Source organism: Scylla paramamosain, chromosome 17 (assembly GCF_035594125.1).
Source record: "Scylla paramamosain isolate STU-SP2022 chromosome 17, ASM3559412v1, whole genome shotgun sequence".
In the NCBI taxonomy this organism is placed as follows: Eukaryota; Metazoa; Arthropoda; class Malacostraca; order Decapoda; family Portunidae; genus Scylla; species Scylla paramamosain.
Window position 1 is genome coordinate 4,875,804 of NC_087167.1, and position 24,350 is coordinate 4,900,153.

A 24,350-nucleotide genomic window follows, 5' to 3' on the forward strand; every position below is an offset into this window, starting at 1 on the left:
ATCTTGAAAAAAAGAACCTTAGTCGAGAGCAAGTCCATTACTATATCAACTTTAATTTTTAACATGCAGAAGGCATTAATAAATATGTTTTTTTTCTTATTTATGTTGTTAAGTTCATCAGAAAGAAATCAAAGCAACTAGATTCCAATTAGTCCAGCAGATTACTGTATAAAACAAGAGTAACAAATTTAACTATCTTTACTGCATTTTTAATAGAGACAGAAGTCAGTCTCCTTCAAACTTACAAAAAATAGTGAGCAAACTACCCAATATATAATAATTAGGCAATTACTATTAAGGTTATGTTAATAAATTTGTTGCCTTTATATGGTACCTCTGCTACAATCACATTCCAACTCCAAACAGCCTGCTCCATTTTTCTTAATCACATGTATGCCTAAGACTCAATTACCATGATCTTAATCATTCATAAAACCAATATCCTATAGGTTCAGTGACACACTTTCCTTTTCTACAAAGCCATTTGAATTTTGTAATTTAAATTACTTGCCATATTAAACTTCACTCAACAGCTGATAAAATAGTGCTATGACCTACAATACAGAGTGCAAATCATGAGGAAGAGAACATCCCTCCCTGGTACACAAAACTGTCAATGTCATTTACTCACCTCCTCTCTTTTTCTCTCAATCTCATCATTCTTTCCATCAAGGAGAGAACGGAGTTCTTTCACCAGATCCTTCCACTTGTACACCTCAGACTTCTCAGACTTGAGGGTGTCCCTCATCCTGGAGAGCTCAGTGGTGAGGTGCTCCAGCTGAGAAGATAAAGGAAAATGTACCCAGGCCTTCTTTAGGTGAGTTAAGTTCAAGTTTATTGAGATAAATCATGTTAAAAACTGCATGATGGGTTGTTTCTATCAAAAGAAAAATCTGGAAGTGTGATATTTGGTCAATAGTCTACATATTGGCAGCCACAACCAGCATTTCAGCAATAGTCTTCCCCTGGAAGGGAGCTCCTCAGGAAGCAAATGGCATCAAAGCATGATAATGATGATGATGATGGTATATACCCGTATCCTAATAAGCAGACAAGCTAAAGATATTTAATGATTTACTATATTTGTGTCAAGAGCATCTATAAAATCTATAATGACAAGAAAAGGCAGTATTCATACTATTACAAAAATGTCTCATGATGAATGTTTCTATAAAATCCTTATAATCCTAATTTGACTAACTGATCATTACACTTCATTTCCATGATGTCAGTAATACTGTAAGAATGAGCTAATCTCATGTTCAAGATCCCTCAGCTGCTCCAGTTCCTGACCTGTATTGAGAGTTGTTGATTCTGCTGCCGGACATCTGTATCTGAAGTGGTGCTGGAGAGTTTCTTTGGTGTGGAGGCAGCAGTACGTTCCTCCTCTAGCTCAGATGCAAGACCTTGGATTTTCTTCTCTGCCTCCTGAAGGGATCTGTAGAAAGCCACAAAATGATAATTTGCTGTGTATGTTACTCCCAAGATAGAATTCTGCACATTATATTACTGTGAAAAACAAGGAGTTCCTCTGTCTCTTTCTGTCTAAACACCAACCCACAACAGTCCCTATTCACCGCACCTGTTGAGTCGCCGCACCGCCTCCTGGTGCCGAGTCTCTTGGCTAGCAGACAATTCCATGAACTTCTTCTCCTGTTTGCTGAGTTTTTCCTCCCACTCGTCTCTCTCCTTGAGACTCCTGAACGCAAGCCCAAACATTCACACACACACACACACAAAGAAAAATAAAAGGGAGGTGTTAGTGAATACATGCAAGAAATGTAATAGTTGGCTGTTGAGAAAATTATATCTCTCTTTCACTAATACTTTCCACTACATTTTGCTTGCTCATCATCCAAACTGAAAATGAGCCCATGGAAATGTGTATTCAGTAATGACCTGAAGATCTGATTCAAGACTATACAACAGCTGATGGCATGTTTTATCCCTGCATTTAAGGGAGTAGAAATAATACCTCAACAGCCATATGATAGTGAAAGCAACTCAACTAACAAATACAATATGATTAGTATATGAGTAAAGACAATAAACAATGTAAGACACAAAACATCATTCAAGAAATATATTACATAGACAGACAAAACACAAAGTTATCCTCCTTATATGAGATATGCAGTTTTCTTTATCACTAAACTTGTTTTAACTACAGTCTTATTGCTACTGCTTACTGCTTACTTACTGCTTTAGTAAGTGATGAATAGAAAACAATAGAGTAAATACAAATGTTTTTTATTACAGGTTTTGTACTTGATTTCTCCCAAGATGAAACAAGTCCTTACTTCTTCTCCAAGAGGCTGTACTGCTGCTTCCAGTCCAGGCCAGCTAACATCTCTGCCTGCTGGGCTGAGAAGTGATCCAGCAGCTCCCCATATCTGCACAGAGGCACACAAACACACACGAATGCACACAGGTTAGTACAAATAGCAACATTTCTATGGGGGAGGTAGGACTACTTAGCAAACAGCAACAGCTGCTGCTGCATGCTCTGTGATGAAGTACTAATCCATTACTGCACAACAGTTACAAAGCAAACAAAATGTATCTATAAATAACACAGCACATGACAGCAACACAAACATGAGTTAAATACAAGGAAATATACCACACTGCATCTCACTTCAGCATTCTTCCACACAATCAAACCAAACTTCATTACTGTTATAGGAACAATTCTCATATCTCATACAGTATATCAACACTGGGAAGTTAGCAGTATCCACATACACAAAAATATGTCAATTAAAATAAATGTATCACAATCACATAAATCTGCCAAACTTGCACTTCAAATCACCATAAATCAACACAACACACACACACCTAAAGCCACAGCTCACTCTGCACAGCTTTCTTGTTCTACACACCCAGCTGTTCTATACAAACCTTTCACAATGCACATCACCATCTCTCCACACACACTAAATTAAGACAATAAAACACAATTATTCTCCTCACATAACTTCATAGAGCATTTTAACACAACACTACCTCTTCTTGTAATCTTTTTAGTCCCCATCACCCACTCCACATTTCCCTCCACACCATGTACAGTCTCTCCCTCCAAATAACCACTACCCTACACTGCCTCTTCTGTGTCACGGGAACACCAACCCAGACACTTGCTTTAAGTGGCATGGGGTCAAGCAGCGTGCAAGGCGCCTCTGTGTAGTGCCGCCCACCATAGTCTCCCTGTGTGTCTTACTCCCAGAGAAAGGAATGGAAAACTGAGCCTTAGGGTGCTGGCTTCCTTACACACACACACATACACACACACACACACACACACACACACACACACACACACATACTTAAGAGTTAATTTGACAATGTAAAACTCATTATATTAATCCTTTTTTTTCTATGCTAATACTTATTCTCTCTCTCTCTCTCTCTCTCTCTCTCTCTCTCTCTCTCTCTCTCTCTCTCTCTCTCTCTGTTTTGCTTACTCTTTCTGTCTGTCAGTCTGTTTGACTCTTAACAGGAAGACAAATTATCCCATAAAAAGGAGTGGTGGTTTTCCCTCCTTATCTTCCTCCCACCTTCCCTTCCTCTCTCCATCCCTGCCTCTCTCCCTCCCTCCCTCCCTCCCTCTCTCCCTCCCTCCCTCCCTCCCTCCCTCCCTCCCTCCCTCCCTCCCTCCCTCCCTCCCTCCCTCCCTCCCTACTTCCTTCCTTCCATTTGCCCTGCCTAGAGCTGTGTGGGAGGGTTGAGTGGGAGCAAAGCAGAAAGTTTATGAGTTAGGCAGAGATGGAATGTGGGAGTGGAGCATCTAGACATCAAGAAGGGACGGAAGTAATAAAAGAAACAGAAGAGAGGAAAAGAACCTGATGAGGAAAGGGTGAGGGTGAAAATTAGGGATGGGCAGATGAAATATGAAATGGAGTTTGTTTTATAAGGGTGACTTGATATGTTAGTATGAGTGAAAATAAAAAAAAATCAAGAGAAACAGATAGAAGGAAAAGAACATGATGAAGTGGGCAGAAAAGAAAAAGACAAGTAGTTTGTATAAATGACTAAAAATAGAAGCCAGTGTTGTATGAGTGAAAAAAAAAAATGGAACCAAAGAGGAAAATATCACTGGCCACAAAGGAGTACGTTTCCAAACACCGAATACCTAACATCATCAGTAAGACCCATACCTTACTCAGTGCAAAATATCAACCCTGCAGAGATGTACTGGAGGTGAAAGATGATGGGAAAGGATGAAAGTAAGGTAGCAAGTCTGAAGAAAATTATAAATGAGACAGTAGAGAAGAGTTGCAGATTAAGTGAGGGTGGAGGAAATGAAGGAGTAGGAGGCATAAAGGGTAGAGGATTAGACAGAGAATTGGTGGTAAGTAGGAGAATGAGGAACTGGGAATAGTGGGAAGTGGTAGTGGGTGGTAGGTAGAGATAGGTGGAGGTGGTGGTGTGTGACAGGAGGAGGAGGAGGAGGAGGAGGAGGAGGGTGTTGGTACCAGCTGTTCATAACCACAATATACACACTTTCTCTCACTCTTCTCCATATAATTATTTCCTGTAAGCTTTCCATGAGAGAGAGAGAGAGAGAGAGAGAGAGAGAGAGAGAGAGAGAGAGAGAGAGAGAGAGAGAGAGAGAGAGAGAGAGAGAGAGAGAGAGAGAGAGAGAGAGAGAGAGAGAGAGAGAGAGAGAGAGAGAGAGAGAGAGAGAGACAATAATAAAATAAAAACACTATGATAAATATTACCAAAAAGTTGAGAGAAAAGAAAGAAAACTAAAAATAAGTATCAAAGGAGACTTCAATCCCTTCTCTTTCTCTGCCTCTGCTGTGCACACTGACCAGGCAATAGTGACCAGAGGAGAGAAAAAAAAGAGTAAAGCTAAAATTATCCACTTCACTTTATTAAATTGATGCTATTCATGTACTGTTCTCCTCAGCCATGACCTTGTCCACACACACACACACACACACACACACTTGTAATTAGATCTCTCTCTCATCTTTCTACTAGTGTTCATATTTCCATTTCCTCCACTCTGTCTTCATAAGTTAATGTATGTACCTACACCCAAGTAAGGACAGTAATATATGATGATAGCCTGAAAAATATTAAAATACCAATACAAGAAGAAAGAGTGACAGATCTAATTTCATCATACAAATAAATGAACAGACAGAAGGAGCAGACAGACAAGAATTATTACCTCTAGGATTGAGACACTAGATATTTGATTAAAGAGAGATGTTTGGCTGACATAAGAAAAAATATATAGCTTCTACCAAGAAACTATAAATATCTAGAATAGACCAGAAGATGTAATAGAGACAAAGAATATACAATAGCTAAAGAAAATGGAACAAATATAGATGTATAGACAGTGTTACATGAGTGCTATTAAAATTAGGTAAAAACAAATGGATAAACACACAAACACACATACAAACACACAATAAGCCATCAGAATGAACCCTCAGGCTATCTTATGTAAAATATTTTCTCTACATACTAAAAAGCACCATTACCAGTAGGCAGAGTTATACTAGCTGAGAATGAAGGCAAATGTAAAGTTAGGTAATGAGTCAGGAAACAATGTGGAGGCTGGTATGCAGAACTCACCTTTCCCTGAGTCCAGAGTGTGGGTAAAGAGAAAACATGGAAAACGTATTGAGATAAAAAAAAAAAATGAGGAAAAATTTAAAAGAACAATCAGAATATATCAAGTAGGTAATATGGAGAGAGAGAGAGAGAGAGAGAGAGAGAGAGAGAGAGAGAGAGAGAGAGAGAGAGAGAGAGAGAGAGAGAGAGAGAGAGAGAGAGAGAGAGAGAGAGAGAGAGAGAGAGAGAGAGAGAGAGAGAGATATGAAAAGATGAGAGACAAAGAGAATGGACCTACATGCAAAGAGAAACTGATGAACAAGGAAAGATGAACAAATAGATAGGAAAATTATAACACACACACACACACACACACACACACACACACACACACACACACACACAGTTACTCACTTTTTCCTGAGTTCGTTGAGCTGGTTGGTTGCTGCCGCCTTTTCTGAGAGGTCATGCTCCTGCTCCTCCACTCGGTCCAGGAGCTCCTTCACCTACACACCGAGAGCAGGAGGGTTGAGTCACACAGGGCAAAGACACAGCAATCACACTCCTGCCTCATTACACACTTCATCTTCTCAAGTCTTATGTGCATAAACCATTGACAAAAAAAAAAGAGACAAATTTTGTGTCATCATGAGTGCTGGAGAAGCTCAGATAGTGGGTGACCAAAGGGTGTTGAGTGACAGGGTAGAGCATATGGAGTAGGAGGAGGAAGAGGAGGAAAGTATACAGTGCAAAACGTGCATGGTGGTGCTGCAAAAAGGAGTGCATTCTTCTCATTTAAGTTTTTTTTTTTTTTTTTGTGGAGTGTATGTGTGTGTGTGTGTGTGTGTGGTGTGTAGGCACCTGTATTTCTAGGTTGTTTGCCCGCCGCTGCAAGGCATTGCGGTCCTGAACCACATCATCTTTGTCGCGTCTTAGCTGATCTGCCTCACGCTCAGAGCGGTCCAAGTCGCCTTCACACATCTCCAGTCTCTTGCGCAGACGGTTCAGCTCGGCTTTGAGGGAGGCAATGCTCTGCCGTGCCTCAGCCAGGTCCATCTCCAGCTTTGCTCTTGACCGGCCTGACAGTGGCTGCAAGACAAGAGCCGTGCCACTGCTGTCCTAATGGTTTTCTATCATAATTGTGGATGGCTTGTGTTACGCTTTCTTTTTTTTATGTTATTTAGTTGCATTATCATCACACAAGTACTGGTATTGATAAATTCTAACTGGTGAAAACTGAGTTTAGCATACATTTTTGTTACCTCTTGTTTTCACCAAGCAAACTCAAGTCACTGTCAGCATACCATATAAACTCAAGGGAAATTATGTTGAAACTTCATAGAATCTTGAGTAAATACATTAATGTTTACTCAACAATAAATGCAAAATATGATACTTGACAAATGTTTTGCAAATGAAGAACTGCAGCAGACTGCACATCATTCATTATCTTGCTATCATAAGGGTCTTGGACCAGCCTTAAGGATGAATAGAGTCAGTTAAAAAAGTATATGAAACAATGTTAAGTGCAGCTGGTACTGGCAGTGAATGCAATTTGGAACATCATATTGTGTCAAATAACTTTTCTTGATTTTTCCCCAAGTCAGAATCTTAATAATGAGTTCTCACACAAAAAAATATTACCAGTTAAACTCTATTTTTAATTATTAAGTGGCTTTTCTTAGTACAGATTTGTGGCAAAGTGTCTTCATGATTTAATTCATTTATTTATCTATTTATTTATTTATTTATTTATTTTTTTTATTTGTAAAGAAGATTATCTTGTTCTTTTAGATGAATTTATTAAAATTTCTTTAGATCTCATTTCTAAAGTAGATACTTTTAATACATAATTGGCACTGAGGAGATCTATGATGGATATGAAACACCTTACAAACTGTCATCAGTTTCAAATCTATGATATTTTCATGTAAAAAATGTTCGCCAAAATTCTTCATAAACCAAGGGTGGTATTCATGTTCAGTGAAATACTTAGGAGACACTATGTCACTGGCTTCCCTAAAAGTAATCGTGTTTTCATCTAAAATTTTCTCCAGCAACAGTCTAAATGCCATTGAGTGTATGCAGCAGCTGATCAGTGAACCATAAACTCTATCCACACACACAAGCCATTCTGGACAACACATTTAGTAAGTAAATCAAGCAATTTATACACCTTTTATGTGAAATTAAGCACACTCAAGTCATGTTTGCAAGTGCAATCAGTATATAGGTTTATATAATAACATGATAAGTTAATCTGAAAACAATCACAGTTAAAACAATTCCTGAGGACATAATACATGAAAACAAATTAAAAGACAATACCAACACAAACATAAAAATATGGATGGTTTTCAAAATGCTTACAATAAAATCTATTGTTATTAATAAAAGCAAATGATTAAAACAAAAAAAGTGCAGCTGTTCACAGTTCCAGATTCAACACTCTACAAAAGAAGCTGTGATAATTGTTATTTGTGTTGCAGTGCAGCCTCCTGCTCATTAGTAGTACGACCCAGCCCACACCCACACCCTGCCCCACCCAGGCCAGGGAGGGGGAAGTGGGAGGGATGGCAAAGGTTAGTCACACAGTGAAGAAATTCAGTTAATTCTTGTCAGATCAAAATCAACTGTTACTCTTGTCAGGTCATGTTAGCACAAGTCACTGGGTGGTCAAGTATTACACATGAAATTATGTTATTCTACTGAAACAAAGACACTTAGGACACAAAACAAAGGAAATCTAAACATTAACACTCTCTATCCTTCTCAGTACTTCCATGACAATGAATGACCTTATGAATGCTTGAGTGATTCACCAATATTTTGTTTGGTCACTGGAGAATTGCAGGAGGATCTTCTTAAGGGCACCTCCCTGATGTATGAGTATTTGTGCTCTCCAAGTCATTTAAGCAGCTGGTTCTTTCAGTATTTCATTCTCTTACATGCCTTCCCTTTATTTTCTTTCCTTTTCTTCTAAAAAAATAATGAATCACTTTCATTGCTTCTTTTGCATTTTCTTTGTTGTGGCTGGGCACAAATGATCACAAAATACAAAATGGAATAACATTTCAGTTTTCTAGCTTGAAAGTCACCACAACTTTCATAATAACTAACAATCTTATACATGGATTTGTTTTATTTCTTCATTTTTTCCATTTTCTTGTTCATGAGTTTGTATTCCTTGGTCCAGGTGGACAACAACCCATGCGTGGGGTTTGAGTAATAAGCAAGACGGGCAAGGTGTTGATCATGTATCCATATTTAGGGTTTCAAAAGTACAATGTACAACATACCAACTGGAAAAATCAGAAACAACAAAAGAAATATTTTTCCAAGATGATGAGAAATAAAATAACAAGGAATTCAAGAAAGGAAAATGCAGAGAAAAATCTTACAACAATGAATCTCCAGCAAAGAACATCTGCTCTGACATATACACCTGTACCTTTCAAATGTTTTAGTAATTTTGAGATTACGTAAAAATTAATGATTTTGGATATCAGTCCAGAGCTTTCTGTCACTTTTGTAACTTGAGAACCACAACAAACATTATTGAATTATTTGTCAGGGAATTTCCAATTATTACAATGACTTTAAGACTGTGATAAACATGATGATTTTCAGGCTCATCATGATAATAAATTTCTTGATAGCAGGGGATAAGTGTTCAGCAAAGTACCATATATTTTCTGAATAAAATAAATCTAATTCCTAATACACATTTCAGTGTAAACTTTACTTTCACAAACTTTAACTGTAGTTTGTAATATGGTAGGGAAAACATTTTATATTCTTGATATTGCCAACAACACCCTTCAAAATAATCAAACATATCAATGGTCTTGTTGCTTGTGTGAAGTTAATTTTAAAACAAGTATTTTTAGAGGCGAGTGTGTTGTGTTTCTGAAACTTCTGAAAATACAGCACTCTTGCTGTATATGTTTACATGTACTTTGTTGTGTAATATGTGTTGAATGGTAAGGATTCAAATTCATGTGCTTATTGTGAATGTGCTCCAACAGACAAAGGAAGACTTGGTGAGAGAGAGACTTCACTCCACCTTCCTTCTCTCTCTCACACAGCAACTACAGTACAAGTGAATCTTTCATGCTAAATACCACACCTCCACCAGTAAGGGTGAGGGAAGAGGGATGGGAGGAGAGGATCCAATACACCCCATCACAGCCAGACATGCTCCAGCCTCATCATGCACCAGCCTTCATGTTGCAAATGACAAGGACTGGTTCAACAAAAAGAAAGATCTTGCTTGATTTATACTGACATGTTGCTGAACTATGAGCTCACTTTACAACAAAACAGTTGTCTTCACTTCTGCCTGAGCCATCCAGCATTGTTAATCTTGTCTCAGCCTGATGTGTGGACTCCTTCAACATTAAGATTCATGGTGCTGCAAGCAGTGTATGCCTCACAGTTTATTTGAGCATCATGACTATGGTGCCTTTCACATTGGGACTGAAAGTGCTGGATGCATCATACAGGAGTGGATTCAACTGGGCATCAAGGCCAACAAATTTGTGATGTCGACAATGAGATGAATTTCTTAAGATCAATTTTGGCATCACTAAATTATGACACTGTTCTGGGAAATATTCCTTCAAGGGATAAAAATCCTTGACTCCATCACAACTAAAAAATTATACATGTAATACATGTAATGGATATTATCTTCCCTTCTAGACTTTCCAAATGGAAAATGGCTGTCAAGTAAAAAACATTTTTGGCCTTCACAAAATCTGGTCAGACTAGGGCATCTGTGATTAGTGTGTACAGGAGGAGTGTGGTGCTTCCTGGACCCCCAAGGTTAGCAGGTTTTGCATACTCTGCATGGTGGCCAGGTACCTGTTGGGACGGGTCTGAGTCAGGTGGGGAGGTAGTGGCGAGATGGTAGTGGTAGTGGTGGTGAGGGTGGGGGCGACTGTGGTGGAGGTGATGGTGGTGGGCCCCAGTGACTGAGTTAGATGGAAGAGGGGAGGAGGATGTGTTCACTACACCTCCTGCCCCTCCTCCTCCTCCTCCTTCCCCTCCACCTCCATCACCCCCCTCTCCCACAACCACACTTCTGCCCCCTCCTACCCGAAGTTTGGTCTTGAGGGCCACATGTTCCTTGTGCAGCTCCAAGTAGTCGGTCTGGGTATGTGTGGGTGAGGTGATCATCTTCTTCTAGCACAGACTTTAGATCCACCAGCTGCTACTCCTACTTACACTGCTCACTTGGCCTTACTCTTAGTATTCACATGCAGATTCTACACTTAGTCAGTCTCATCTACTCTTAAACAGTCATGTCATCCTGCACTCTCATAATTTGCATATCTATAGTAAACTCTTTCAACACATAAAGATGCATCCTTCCCAAGAATCTACTAGATCCTTAATTCTTAGTTCTTACCTGATTTTATTCTTCATCAATGGTCCTAACTCCATTCATAATCATTATTATCATCTGTTCTCTCTTGTCATGAAAACATGATAACTTGTCTGTTTCCATAGTCTAGCTCTGTCTCCAGATTTGTCAGTACCCCTTTTGTTCACACAATTGATTAGCTATTCACACTTCTTGCTATTAATTACCTTTTTCTTCTTCCACTTTCAGTTGTGAAATTTTTCATCTCACTTTCTCAATCCTTTCAATGACTTCAGTCTCTAGCAATAAGTGCATTGTGTCAAAAGGTTAAGTTTCTGTTTCCGGTCCTTAAGACTCTTTTTTTTTTATATATGTACAAAGCTGTAGAATTAGCTCCAGCATCACTTGCAAACATAGTGATATTTAATTCACTGTTAGCAGATAGCTAGCTGCACTGATTCCCACTTTTAGAACATCAATGATTATGTAATTCATATGGTTTCTGTTTATATGCCTCATGCTATTTAACATTAATTTTTCATCAATATTAAACCTGCTCATCCAGGTGTGCACACACTTGTAAGGCAAACTTCCACACCTTAATTCCCCATGCAGGCAACTGTAAGTACTGATTTTGACACAGTGTGGTGGAATGCATGACAGAGTTACCTTCAGATTCTCCTCACTCTGTATTCATACCTCAGAAAGCTGTTTCACTTATTTGTCCATTCTCTGCCTCAAAGCCATTGTGCTCACAAACAACTATATTTTTTGTAAACACATAATTTTTAGTCAGAGTGGTTATGGAAAATCTATTATTTTTCTTTTTTACTTTGATCTACTTAATTTTATGTCCATGTTTCCAAACATAACATTTATATCATTATCATAGTTTTTTTTTCTGAATTTCATGTTCCCACTCACATTCTTTTCTTAATTCATCATTATAGGGGTCTTATATCATGCCTTCACTATACTGCTTTTACAACACAATATATCTGTCTATGTCTCTAAGCTTACACAAAATTTTAATGAAATATTTAAACTCTTCTACAAAAACATCATCCACATACCACTCTGTTACCTAATCATCTTTGGGTGAGTACTTCAAATATTACAGTTCCCTTCCTCCCTTCACACATTGGCATTACCTGCTTTCTTTATCACCATGTGCTTTCTGTTCTCTACTGCTAGAAGCTTTTATTTCTCACATCTATCAGCTATTTCCTTATTTCCTTTTCACCTTCATCATAATATCCTTGATTATAGAATACCCCTTCCTTTTTACATTTCTCTCTCTCTCTCTCTCTCTCTCTCTCTCTCTCTCTCTCTCTCTCTCTCTCTCTCTCTCTCTCTCTCTCTCTCTCTCTCTCACCTGAGTCTGCTCCAGTTTGGCCTTGAGACTCTCCACCTGTGTCTCCAGCAGGTCCACTAGCAAGGCGTCTCCAGAGGCCGGGAGCGTGGTGGTGGAGGTGCCAGCAGGGCCGTCCTGGGGGTGCACAGGCCCTTAGTAACTCATTGGAAATTCAGGTAGTACAACTTAATCAACCTTATGCAGCATTCCATATTACTGTCTTCATTTAACACACAATAGATAATAACTGATACAACACATAAAGATTGATACATTAAAATTTGACCCCTTTACATTTTCTAAGATGCCAGTGATGAGTGATAGCAGAAACTGGCTTGGGATCAACAAAAGTTTCATCCATAAATAGACATACATACAGATTAATAAAATGGCAAGAAATATAGAAACACATATTTATACAGCTTTGTACTTTTAATTTTTTTATGAATCTATTCTGAAGTAAAACAGAATTGAATAGAAACATTTAAAGATGATTATAGATTTTCCACAAGCAATGATTTCTGTAGTCCTTAATATAAGCCAATCTCTTTTCTTAAGAGTTCCTCATTAAAATAAAGATGAAACTTCCATGATGCAGTCCCTCTTATGGTAGAAGCAACAACACAGTTCCTTTAGGCAACATCATTCAATAACTTCACATGTACATAAAGTAAATGATAGCAGTCACTCAATAACCCCATTTATCCTCTGCCAATAAAAATTACCAATAAAAATTACTCATAATCTTACCTTCTCTGGCTGCAATCTGTCATCCAAGTCAGAGATGGAGTGAAGTGAGCCAGTTTCTGAACAACATACATCCCTTCCTCCACTGCCACTACTGCTGGAGCTGTTGGTGGCAGTGGTGGTAGTGGTGGTTGTGGTGGTGGTGGTGGAGGTGGCCGCAAGTTTGCTGGTGAGGTAGTCCTCCTTGGCACTGCGTCGTGAGGTGAGGGGAGACGACCTGGACTGCTTGGTGCTGTCTGACCGAGAGTTGCCTGCAAGTGACGGTAAGAATGAGGGTTAATGTGCATTGCTTTCCTTTCACAAGATGCACAACCTACAACATTCCCTTACACTCACTCTTTTTGCATCTTCATATAGTCAATGCCACTCTTGTCCACTTTCTATATCCTTTCTCTTTAATCATTTAACTATAATTTGTCTTTTACTCACAACTGTATATCCTTCTTACACATTTCATCTGTAAATTTCCTCCTATACCACAAAGCAGGATAGGAATGAGGGCTATTTATAGTGCCTTCTCTTCACAAGATGCCCAACCTACAGCCTTCCCTTCCACTCTTTTCCCTTTCCCTCATGTACTCAAATGTCACTCTTATCTACTTCAAATATATCCTTTCCCTTAAGTCATTCAATAACTTGTCTTTTACTCACAACCTCATGTTATTTCACATGTTTCATCTGTAAATATCTTCTTATACCATACAGTCCTTTATTTTTCATACATGCCATACACTATATCATACAGTCCTCTCTATTCACCCACTTATATCTTACCCCAGTCACAGATGTCCTCAGACGCCTGCTGAAGACGGATGGAGGTCTCAGAGGCTGTGCGGTAGTCCTCCTCCTCATCATCATCATCATCATCTTCGTCATCATCTTCCTCATCTCCTTCTTCATCAGAGGAGAAGGCAAAGTGGCTGTTGTTAGAGGAGGCACGAGATTCTGTGTGGAATTTGGTATCTCGTTCCCTCTCTGCTGCCATACTCTCAAATGTGGACCTGCTGGGGAGAATTGAAAAGTAAAATAAGAGGAAAAAAATTCATGCAAGGAAAAGAAAGGAAAGACAGCAAGGTTGAAGTTATGGAAGAGAAACAGGAGAGATGGAAAAGAGGGAATGAAATCACATATGGCAGGGACAAAAAGTAAAAAAATCCTTCTAGTTCCAAAACAAAAAAAAATATGAAAATTACTGAAACCTGAATGACACATAATTAAGAAGTAACAGATATAGTAAATCTACACATATTGAAATGAAATGAAAAGCAGCAAATAAAAATGCCAAACTCACCCTTGGGAGTTGGTCTTCTCTTTCTTAGCCACAATCTCACGCTCAATCTTCTCCCCAAGAGTAAGTGGGCGGTCCTTCTGCTCCTTGAGGTTGGCAGCATTCCTCAGCGCCTGCACCCAGTTGGCTCGGATCCCCGAGGTCACAGCTGAGAAGATGTACTTTTTCTCCTCCCATGTCTGCAAACAGAGATAAGGAAACATGAGGGTGAGTGATGTTAGGGAGGAGGACTTGTCAGATAACCTTAGATTCTTTTATTTTCTCTACTTGTCATCTTCTCTGTAATATGTTTGTAATATCCCTCTGGGTTAATATTTTCAAGCATTTTAGCATCTTATCATGACTGCTTCAATAACCTTTACTAGAAAATATTGGGAATATTCATGAATGCAGTGACAGAGAATAAACATTCTGCTCCACTATAGGGAAAGAAAACAAAGAGAGAGCCTTCGAAAAATGTTCCATATGAGAGCAAAGCATTTAGGAACATGAACCACAGTGTTATGGAATACTCTTGGTGAGATATAGGACAGTGGATGCCTAATGCTGCCTGACTTACCGCAATAGTAAAACCATAGTTCCGAGCGACCTCACTCTCCTCCACACTCTTGGCTAAGCTAAGGTCAATGATACCCGCCAGGATTCCACTGTCCTCTGCCCCGGGGTCACGGTAGAACATGAGTGCTGTCCCTCGCAGCACAAACCAGTACTTGATCCACTCCTGCGGGAAAGTTTGGTGACTCAGCAGGCAGGGACAGAGACTGGCTGGTTGGTTAAGTGTTGAAAAGAGGTAATTTTATGCTGAGAGAGAGAGAGAGAGAGAGAGAGAGAGAGAGAGAGAGAGAGAGAGAATGTGTATCTATCAAAATAGTTATATGTACCTATCAAAAGGTTATGGTACTCAGGATTTGAGATAAAATCATGTCCTCTCACTGCATCATTTTAGTGTAACTTATGTCTTATTTCATTGATCAGCTTTATCAGGGAGTTCAGTCTGGCATATAGATACATGCAAAGTCTCTCTACTTCTAAATGATTTCAGTTATGATTTTTTATTTAGAGAAGTTGAATCTATTAGTATTATTTAAATCCTTACATGAATCTTATACACAGCTGAAGTCCACCAAGGGATACTACATTGCAGACAAAAATATACAGTGGCTGCCATGTGTAGGCCTAATGGCTTCTTCCAACTTCCCTTAAATTATGTTATAAAAGTTTAAATTATGTAATGCTCCCTTAATAACACACACACACACACACACACACACACCTGGCTGAGGGACTGCTTCATGAGCCACCCCTTCTTGATGTACAGCAGATCCTCAGCAGGGAGGTCCACCCGCTGCAGGTCAGGACTGGCAGGGTAAGGTGGTGACAGCTCCAGCCCACAGCCATCAGGATCACCCCGCACCTGGGAGAAGGCCAAGGAGATACAGTCAATATCAAAGCAGGCAAGAGCTAAGCTTTTTCTATGAGGTTTAGTATGTGAATGAATGGCATTCAGAGTAAACTGAGGAGACCTACAATAACAATGTTCAATGAAAGACATCTTTATTACAGTGAATTTCTATTATGAAGTTAAAAGATAATCAGGAAATAGATTCTCAAACTATATCTGACAGAACATTATAGCTGGAGTGTTAAGTCTTTACACTGGTAACAGAGAGAGAGAGAGAGAGAGAGAGAGAGAGAGAGAGAGAGAGAGAGAGAGAGAGAGAGAGAGAGAGAGAGAGAGAGAGAGAGAGAGAGAGAGAGAGAGAGAGAGAGAGAGAGAGAGAGAGAGAGAGAGAGAGAGAGAGAGAGAGAGAGAGAGAGAGAGAGAGAGAGAGAGAGAGAGAGAGAGAGAGAGAGAGAGAGAGAGAGAGAGAGAGAGAGAGAGAGAGGGAGAGAGAGAGAGAGAGAGAGAGAGAGAGGGAGAGAGAGAGAATTACTATACTAATTTCAATCAATTTTCCCTTATAAGTTTGGATGAAAAGATAGAAAGGTGAGGAGTGGAAGGTCTCACATGATCTGGGTGGGAGGGAGATGTGGTGTCTGGGGACTGGGAGTTGGCTGAGTTGGGAGGTGGATCCAGTTCCTCCGCTGCATCACTCTCTCTTGTTGGCTTCACATCCCCTGCGCCAGGCTGGGGAGGGAAGGAAGAGAGTACACCCATTAATGGAGGGATGACATGAGCACATAAATTAATAACATTTTTTAATCAATGAAACAATCTGGCAATATATCGTATGATATAAAAATCAAATTATGAAATTTGAAAGACACTGCCAATGGTTTCTGAAAGATGACAAATTAGTTACAATATCTACACATGGAGTGAATTTCTTGCATTAAATGCTATATTTTTTTTCTTTTTCATACACTTGGCCTTCTTAAGAAGTGCAGTGGCACACAACATAAGGCACTATGCTCACAACAATCAACAAAAATAACAAAGCTAAACTTTTACATAAGCTACAATTTCAATGAAGCCAAATTTTTTTAAACCATAAAAAATACAATAAGAAATATATGCAAAGCTCATATGAAAATACCCAAGACTAAACATAATAACTCCTGCTCTCAGAAACCTTGCATTAGTGTTGCAGAATGAGCAGAGCAGAATTAAGATTTCCAGATGACATACCTTTGAGGAGACATAGGAGAGGGCAGAGCCACGGGGCCGAGTGAGGGAGTCTGCTATGTCCTTCAGCTTCTCTTCACGTTTGGTCTCTTCCAGATCAGAGATCAGCTGCCTCCTTGACACCTCACCTGCTGGGAGACATCTGCTGCTTAACACACACACACACACACACACACACACACACACACACACACACACACACAACAACGAGACTCAACTATTTCAGCTATGCAATGATATATCTATAAAAAGTTAAGATTCATGATGTATTTAGATAACTAAACTTTTTTCTAGCACAACTAATAAGCAATACAGGTTGAGACAAGATTACCCCAAGCATGTCTTACAAAATCATTCTATCTCTTTATATAGAAAATCCATATCATTATGTGAACTTATTGCAAGCTCATGAAGCACTATCTATTAAGCAACTAGTATTAAGTATTTGTTAAGCATCTAGCAGAGCAGAGAATAAACAATGTCATGAAATGCATCAGACTGTATTGAATATATAAACTATCTTTTGATTTAGTTCAAATACATTTTGATCCAAATATCAGTCAAGGCACGAACTGCAAACTTTCCATAGTATTCTTTTCTAAATCTGACTATAACAAAATAGCCATTTGTTTGAATACCTCATTTTGATGACTGACAAGATATTCAGGCTGATTTAATCTAGAGATACAGGAAATTGATAATAAATACAATTACTTTTTAATAATTTAAGGCATCTTACTCATACTGTATCCTTGTATTAGCGAATAATACTATTCTGGACAAAGGCTTCCTTCCCAAATTTAGTATAATGGGATTTCTGCCTGCCTTCCTTGGCTTGTGCCTTTGTAAGACACAGGCATAAACAACAGTGATGATCAGCATGCAGTGTCAGATGAAAGATAACAAAGCAATAAGTACATGCTGGAAACTTACATTTTATAAAGTTCAGTCAGAGGCACACAGCAGGTAGCAAGACACACACAAATGTACAACACACAATAGACAAGTACACTTGCAAAACATTACCTTGCAATACATCAAGGTTAGAAAGAAAACATAAAAGTTCCCACTCTCTCTCATCTTTCACAACACTAACACTCCTCCTTCCCCCAACACACACATGCAAGCAAAGCACCCACATACCCATCACCTGACTGCCACCAAGCCACACACAACACCCACAAGTTAATGAACACAAGCCGGCCAACATGCAGATGCCTCACCCCTACCACAGTTGGCCTCCACAATTTCCTCCCACAGCCTGTGTTACTACGGCAGGGAATCAAGGTGAAAAACAAAATAGGTCTTGAATCAGAGGTGGGTCCCATTGATATTCCAACAAGCAGAAAATGGGAGAAAAGACTCTGAAGAACTTTGGAAACTATGCAGAATTACAAGTACGTACAAGCCTTCATGTGAATCAAAAATAGTATGGCATGTATGTATCTATTTGTTGTATATGTTGGGTAGCAGCCATACAAATACAAAGAACACTACATATACTGAATCCAACTTTGACCTGCACTTCAACATGAATATATATATATATATATATATATATATATATATATATATATATATATATATATATATATATATATATATATATATATATATATATATATATATATATATATATATATATATATATATATACAATAAGTGACTTAAATCAAAGACTAATTTAACCAACAAATACTGACTTTTAAATGAGAGACAAATGACAAAAAAAAAACAAGGAGTAGGCAAGTATCTCTTATGCAATTACTTATGTTTTGATCAACCACATCTTAAAAAAGCCCCTAACTTTGCCTACAGGTAATACATATTTGTTCGTTTGCCCACACACCTGGTTTGGCGGGCGGGGTGGAGGCACGTGGGAGCGGCCGGGAGGGGAGGGGGGCATGCATGGCCAGCCCCAATGTGGAGGATGAAAGTGAGTGTGAAAGGAGAGGTGGGGTGGCACTTCCTCCCAGACCTCCTCTCTTATAACCAGCAAGATATGGGGTGGAATAAGAATTAAGCCCAAGAGGAGGAAAGAAAGGAGTGGAAGAAGACGAGGAGGAGGAGGAAGGAGTGGCAGGGGAAGGGGAAGGAGTTGCGAAAGAAGGAAAGGAGGTGAGGGAGGAAAGTGAGGAGGCCACATCTATGGTTGCTCTCCTTCTCCCTCTTGACTGTTTAAAGAAGGGCTTGAGAGGGTTGGCTGTAGTGGGTGAGGATGCCACTTGTCGTGTAGTGGAGGAAGAGGAGGAGGAGGAATTGGGCGAGTAGGTCATAGTGGTACCAGAAGTGGAGGGAAAGGATGAGGCAATGCTGCCACACGAGGAGGAGATAGTGGGCTTAGAGGACTCCCGTGCTGAGTGCAAGGAGGTGGAGGGAAGGGATGAAGGGAAACAAATATTTGTGGGTACATGAGAAGGAGATGGAAGACTCTGCCTCCTCAGAGAGTGGGAGGGTGGATGAAGGGCCCCTCCTGCAGAGGAACTGTGGGAATGAGAAACCCTTCCTGCAGAGTGGGGAACAGAGGAGGGCAGGCCCTCTCCTGGATATGGGTTAGAGTTAGTGTCCCCATCAGCCCTCAAGTTAGTGGTGACCAGTGGAGCAGAGCAGCCAGTTAGTGCTCCACTGGCAGTGTTAGAGGTGGTCACAGTAGCAGCAGCGGCAGCAACAACGGTGGAGGTGGTGGATGGCTGGTGTCTGGCCAGTGGGTAGTTTTGGGTGGGATGGAACATGCCTGACACCTCAGACTTACTCCTGGGCTGAGTGAGGCCCACCCCACGTCCCTCTGTGCGGCGTGGTGCCCGTCGTGCCCGCAGCTTGTGGCTCATCTTGTCTTGTGTGGGCGGGGACTCTGAGGTGGGTGGATTATCAGTGTAATCTGTGGGTACAGATGGAGGCTGCTCAGCACTTGGTGAAATGTGACAAAAACTAATGCACAAGGCCTGAAGTAGAAAGGAAATTAACCTAGTAGGGCAAAGTTTTGGCCAGTTTGCTATTTGTTTATTTTTTTATCAAAGATCCAATCCACCCTGATGAAGCAAGAACATAATCCTATGCTGCTGCACCACCTGTGTCTTCACTGAAAGATGGCAGACCATCCATGATGTGTGAACTCATTACTTACTATTGCACTGCATCAATGACAGACTTATTCATTTAGGAATGTAGCACATGATAAATCCTCTCTCAATGAACTTGAATTTGATTTGAGTTCCAGAACATACCAGTTCCTGCAAACAGTCACCACCACATAGTTTTCTTTCAAATATCTACAAGAGAAAGCTAAATTTTCTCTCTATAAAATCCAGTTAACAAAGGTTACCTGGCTTGACTACAAAACTGCATGTCTTCCTACTTTCATAAGATCTGTTGCAACCCTTTCATATTCAGCACAAAATACTGAGTTGTTTAGTACTACAGGTTCTATATATACTGGCAGGAGCTTGAGTGTTCCTGCTTTCACAAGAATTGAGGAAGCAAGCAATTTTCTGATGAGATACTAGATGAGTGGAAATGTGAGCTTCCTATATTCACCACAAAATAGTATATAATGGTTTAATACAACCAGGTATTTATGCACTGGCCAGAATGATACCAGCTGGTGTTCATTTTTCGTATGCCTTAAATCAAATGCATTAAGTAGTCATAAATACATAATTAGATGAGAAAAGTAAAAAAGAAAATAAAAGTTTAAAATTTGCATTACCTGTTTGATCACTAAAGCTTTTCATGGGGAAAAAATCTTACCCACACATACACACACACACACACACACACACACACACACACACACACACACACACAAACTTACCTCCAATATATGGCGTGTTCTCCTTTTGTTCTTCCCTAAGCAGCCGGGCAGAGGATGGAGGCAGGGAGGAAAATGGTGTGGAGGAGGGAGGAAGGGAGGACAATGGGGTGGAGGTAGAGATTGGAGTTGAAAAGCATCTTGAGGTGTTGGTTGATGAGTGGGTGGAAGGCTGCAAAGTGGAGGAGGCTGGGGGGGAGGAGTCTTTGGTAGGGAACACATCCTCCTCAGCCTCTAGGGTGGGGGCAGGGGCAGACTGAGGGCGGGACTCTATCATCGGGTCGGTGGTGCAGCTGTGGAAGCGAACTCTCTGGCCTGCTGCCGTCTCAAAGGCTGTGGGTGCTGGGTGGGTAAAGGGAGCAGGGTGCTGTTACTTGCAGGGCCAAGGTGGAAAGGAAAAGGACTAAGGTGGGGGTTTTGAAAAAAAAAGGACCAAAATGGGATGGCTATGAGGATGAACCAGGTGGAGAGGAAATAATAGATAAATAGGGAGACCATGTGAAGTGAGGTTGGTAAGTGGTGACTGTGTGGGTGTGAGTTACTAGTGTGGATGTAGATAGGCCAGTCAAGGCCAAGCAAAATCCACTTGAGCTTTGTTGGTTCTTTACAGCCTGTAATTAGTAACTTCAGACTCATTTGGTGTATAAAGGAAACTATGTGATGTGAGATTGCGGTGAGTGTGTGGGTGTGAGTTACTGGTGTGGGTGTGTAGATACGACACTCAAGGCCAAGCAAAATCAACTTGGGTCTTGGAGATTTTAAATGACCTGTAATTAGTAACACCAGACTCATGTTATCTTGAATGTTATGCCAGGCGTTTAGTCCCCAGTGAAGACCTCTTATGGCAAATTTATCCTGCTTTTTAATTAATTTCTCAGTGTTTCCATGATGCTTCAAAGGGGGCATGCTGTGGGTAGCTGTAGATCTGATTTATATAAGAGTTCTGTGTCTATGGTGGTGAACAGAGGCAAGGGTGACTGTTGGAATACTTGAAGAGCAGAAGGAGCCAATGTAGGGGATAGATAAAAGGGGGAGATGATATAAAAAGGGAAAGGAGTAATGTTATGAGTAATATGTGTGTGTGCATATGTGTATATGGATGGGAAGAGAGATACATCTGTGATTTTTGGTTGAGGTCTGCATGGTACAAGACAAAGGCTGAGAGGGGATGGAAGTAGGTACAATTCAGTACTGGACATGGCCATCAGGACAGCTCTTCAAGGGGCTGCCTTCCTAATTGTGGATATGATCAATTATGAAGTTTGAAATGATGGTGGAAGGAGATTTTTTTTTTTTTTTATGTAGGAAGGGAAGCAGAGTGAGCAAAGGAGAAGAGAGAGAGAGAGTGAGAGAGAGAGTAAGACCATAAATGAATGCCAGCACTGAATATAAAAACTCACAGTATAACTGAATGACAAAATTTTTTTGTTACTCAATAAAGAATTACTTTATAATGTTAGTATACAAGTATGTAGTACTTTTAATACTGCAATATGACCATCCTCCACAGTAAACATATATTGGCACAGAAGACATTTATCAGAAAGTGCCAGAGGGCAGTAACCTTTCTCTGGGTGAGGGCAGGTTAGATGGTGGTCATTAAGAAACAGAGTGGATCACGTCTGGTTAAGACAGCAACAAGTTTATCCTTACCCCACCAGACACTCCTATGCCAATGACTCTGTTCTTCCTCAAGGGCACTATAGGCCAAGCACATCATGCCCCTCAGGGATGGCACATGATATGCAAATAAGCAGTTGGTAACAGCAAAAGGAGATGAATGCATGAAATCACCCATCATCCTGGCTGGATACATGTTCTGGCTGCAGGCTCTTGTTTGCATACCTTAATCTTTATGGTCATGCATATTTTGGTGAATAATACTTTGTGATGGATGAATTTCAATGGAGGATGAGGCTGAGGAGAAGAGCAGGAGTAGGATGGAGGAGAGCACATATGGAAAAGCCAAGCAAAAATCAATATATAATAAAATAGGGCACACCACACAAAATAGAAATCAAGCAAAATAATAATCATAAATGCTTCATAAAGCAAAGCAAACAATACACGAAACCTTGACAGCTGTCCACACACACACACACACACACACACACACACACACACACACACACAAGAAGCAGACAAAACTTGCATCATCATTTGGCACACCACTCATCTTACCCCCAAATGTGGAGAAAATAATGCTTCCCTGCCACTCACTGTGTTCCACTCCATGTTTTCTTTCCTTTTTCTTTCCTGCATCATGCTTTACTCCTGTGTATCGCTTGAGTAAATAATCCTTCTTGTATTTGTAATGGCTACTTGAAAATTCTAATGTAGCTTCATCATTATATACTACCATCATTGTGATACTTTGACAGGTACTCACATGATGGAAATGTAATTAGAAGCCACCACTAAACAATAAAGCGAAAAGCATACACAACACCACTACACTAAAAGACACACACTTTTCACTTACCTAAAAGTATGGAGCTTTTAATCAGTGAAGGTGGACTTCAGTAATACAATAACTACCAGTTTTCCAGTTTTATCAATGTCTAACTCTATATGGATAATTTCATAAAGTATACTGTTAATTCTTTCATTCTTGCAACCACACAATTCTCTCTCTCTCTCTCTCTCTCTCTCTCTCTCTCTCTGACCTGTATTCATAAATGCTTTGCTCTCTCACCACAACTATTTTCAAAGGCCACATAGATGAGTAGTCAGGTTTTTAAGACTGTCTTCTCCTTTTAACAATGTAGAAATGCTATCAATATGTCATTAGAACCATAAAAACACTCTTAAAAACCCATGTAGCTTCAAGTAGAGCCTTTTGAAAGTAGTGAAGGTGCAGCACAAAGTTGTTTCAGAATATGGTCCTCTTACCCATGGTGGCAGCAGTGTGTCTGGTCTGCTTGGCAGTGGTAGTCTTAATGCCGGGGAAGGTGGCATTCCTCTTGTGGCGGCCCTGCTGCTGTGTAGGGAAACAAGCAAGGGAGTTAGATGAGGAACATTGCATCCATTGATCAGTCTCCTGCCCACATCTGTTTCTACCTGTCTCCTGATTTGTAATTTGTACCTATGAGGAAAGGAGACTGAAGATATGACTAAGAAAAAGAGAAGGAAGGGAGAGTGGGGTAAGAGATGTATTATGGTAATGCCTCCTGGTTTTAGCCATGTGCAGAGGAGAGATGAGGAGGATGTGGGTAAAAGAATGCTGGAGATGGACTCTAAAGGCAGAAAGAGAGACAGAACAAAGAGAGCATTTATGGATGCATTGAAGGAAGACATGTGGGTGAAGTGTGTAACAAAAGAAGCTGCAGCGGAGGAAGGAGGAGATGGGTGGCCTGTTGTGGTGAGCCTTAGCAGCAGCAGCTAAAGGAACACAGTGATGCCTCTTGGTTGCATTAGTTGTCTGTTCCCTGTTGTCTAACACTCAAATGGTTATCAGGCATCCTTCATTCCACATCTGTTGTTTCCATAAATAATATCTGCTTTCATCCACACCTCATATTTGTATTCATCACATGCTTTGTTATCCACACCTGTCTAAATTGTGAGATCCACACCTTTCAT

At 40.0% G+C, this 24,350-nt stretch overlaps 1 protein-coding gene across 18 annotated transcripts in view; it reads right to left on the reverse strand.

Moving 5' to 3' along the window:
- LOC135108352 (protein outspread-like) overlaps nt 1–24,350 on the reverse strand; it is a 103,001-nt gene that overhangs the window by 16,280 nt on the left and 62,371 nt on the right. For 3 of the 18 annotated variants that reach the window (XM_064019245.1, XM_064019253.1, XM_064019240.1), the window contains exons 5-22: nt 23,661–23,748; nt 20,772–21,110; nt 19,713–19,838; nt 16,964–17,091; nt 16,343–16,462; nt 15,608–15,748; nt 14,894–15,055; nt 14,338–14,513; nt 13,821–14,050; nt 13,050–13,297; nt 12,321–12,434; nt 10,444–10,731; nt 6,439–6,666; nt 5,992–6,083; nt 2,301–2,393; nt 1,583–1,699; nt 1,294–1,438; nt 632–778 (exon numbers count right to left, since the gene is read on the reverse strand). In XM_064019245.1, coding sequence (XP_063875315.1) covers nt 632–778; nt 1,294–1,438; nt 1,583–1,699; nt 2,301–2,393; nt 5,992–6,083; nt 6,439–6,666; nt 10,444–10,731; nt 12,321–12,434; nt 13,050–13,297; nt 13,821–14,050; nt 14,338–14,513; nt 14,894–15,055; nt 15,608–15,748; nt 16,343–16,462; nt 16,964–17,091; nt 19,713–19,838; nt 20,772–21,110; nt 23,661–23,748 — 2,982 coding nt within the window. The other 15 variants (XM_064019241.1, XM_064019246.1, XM_064019244.1 and 12 more) reach the window with 15 other exon arrangements.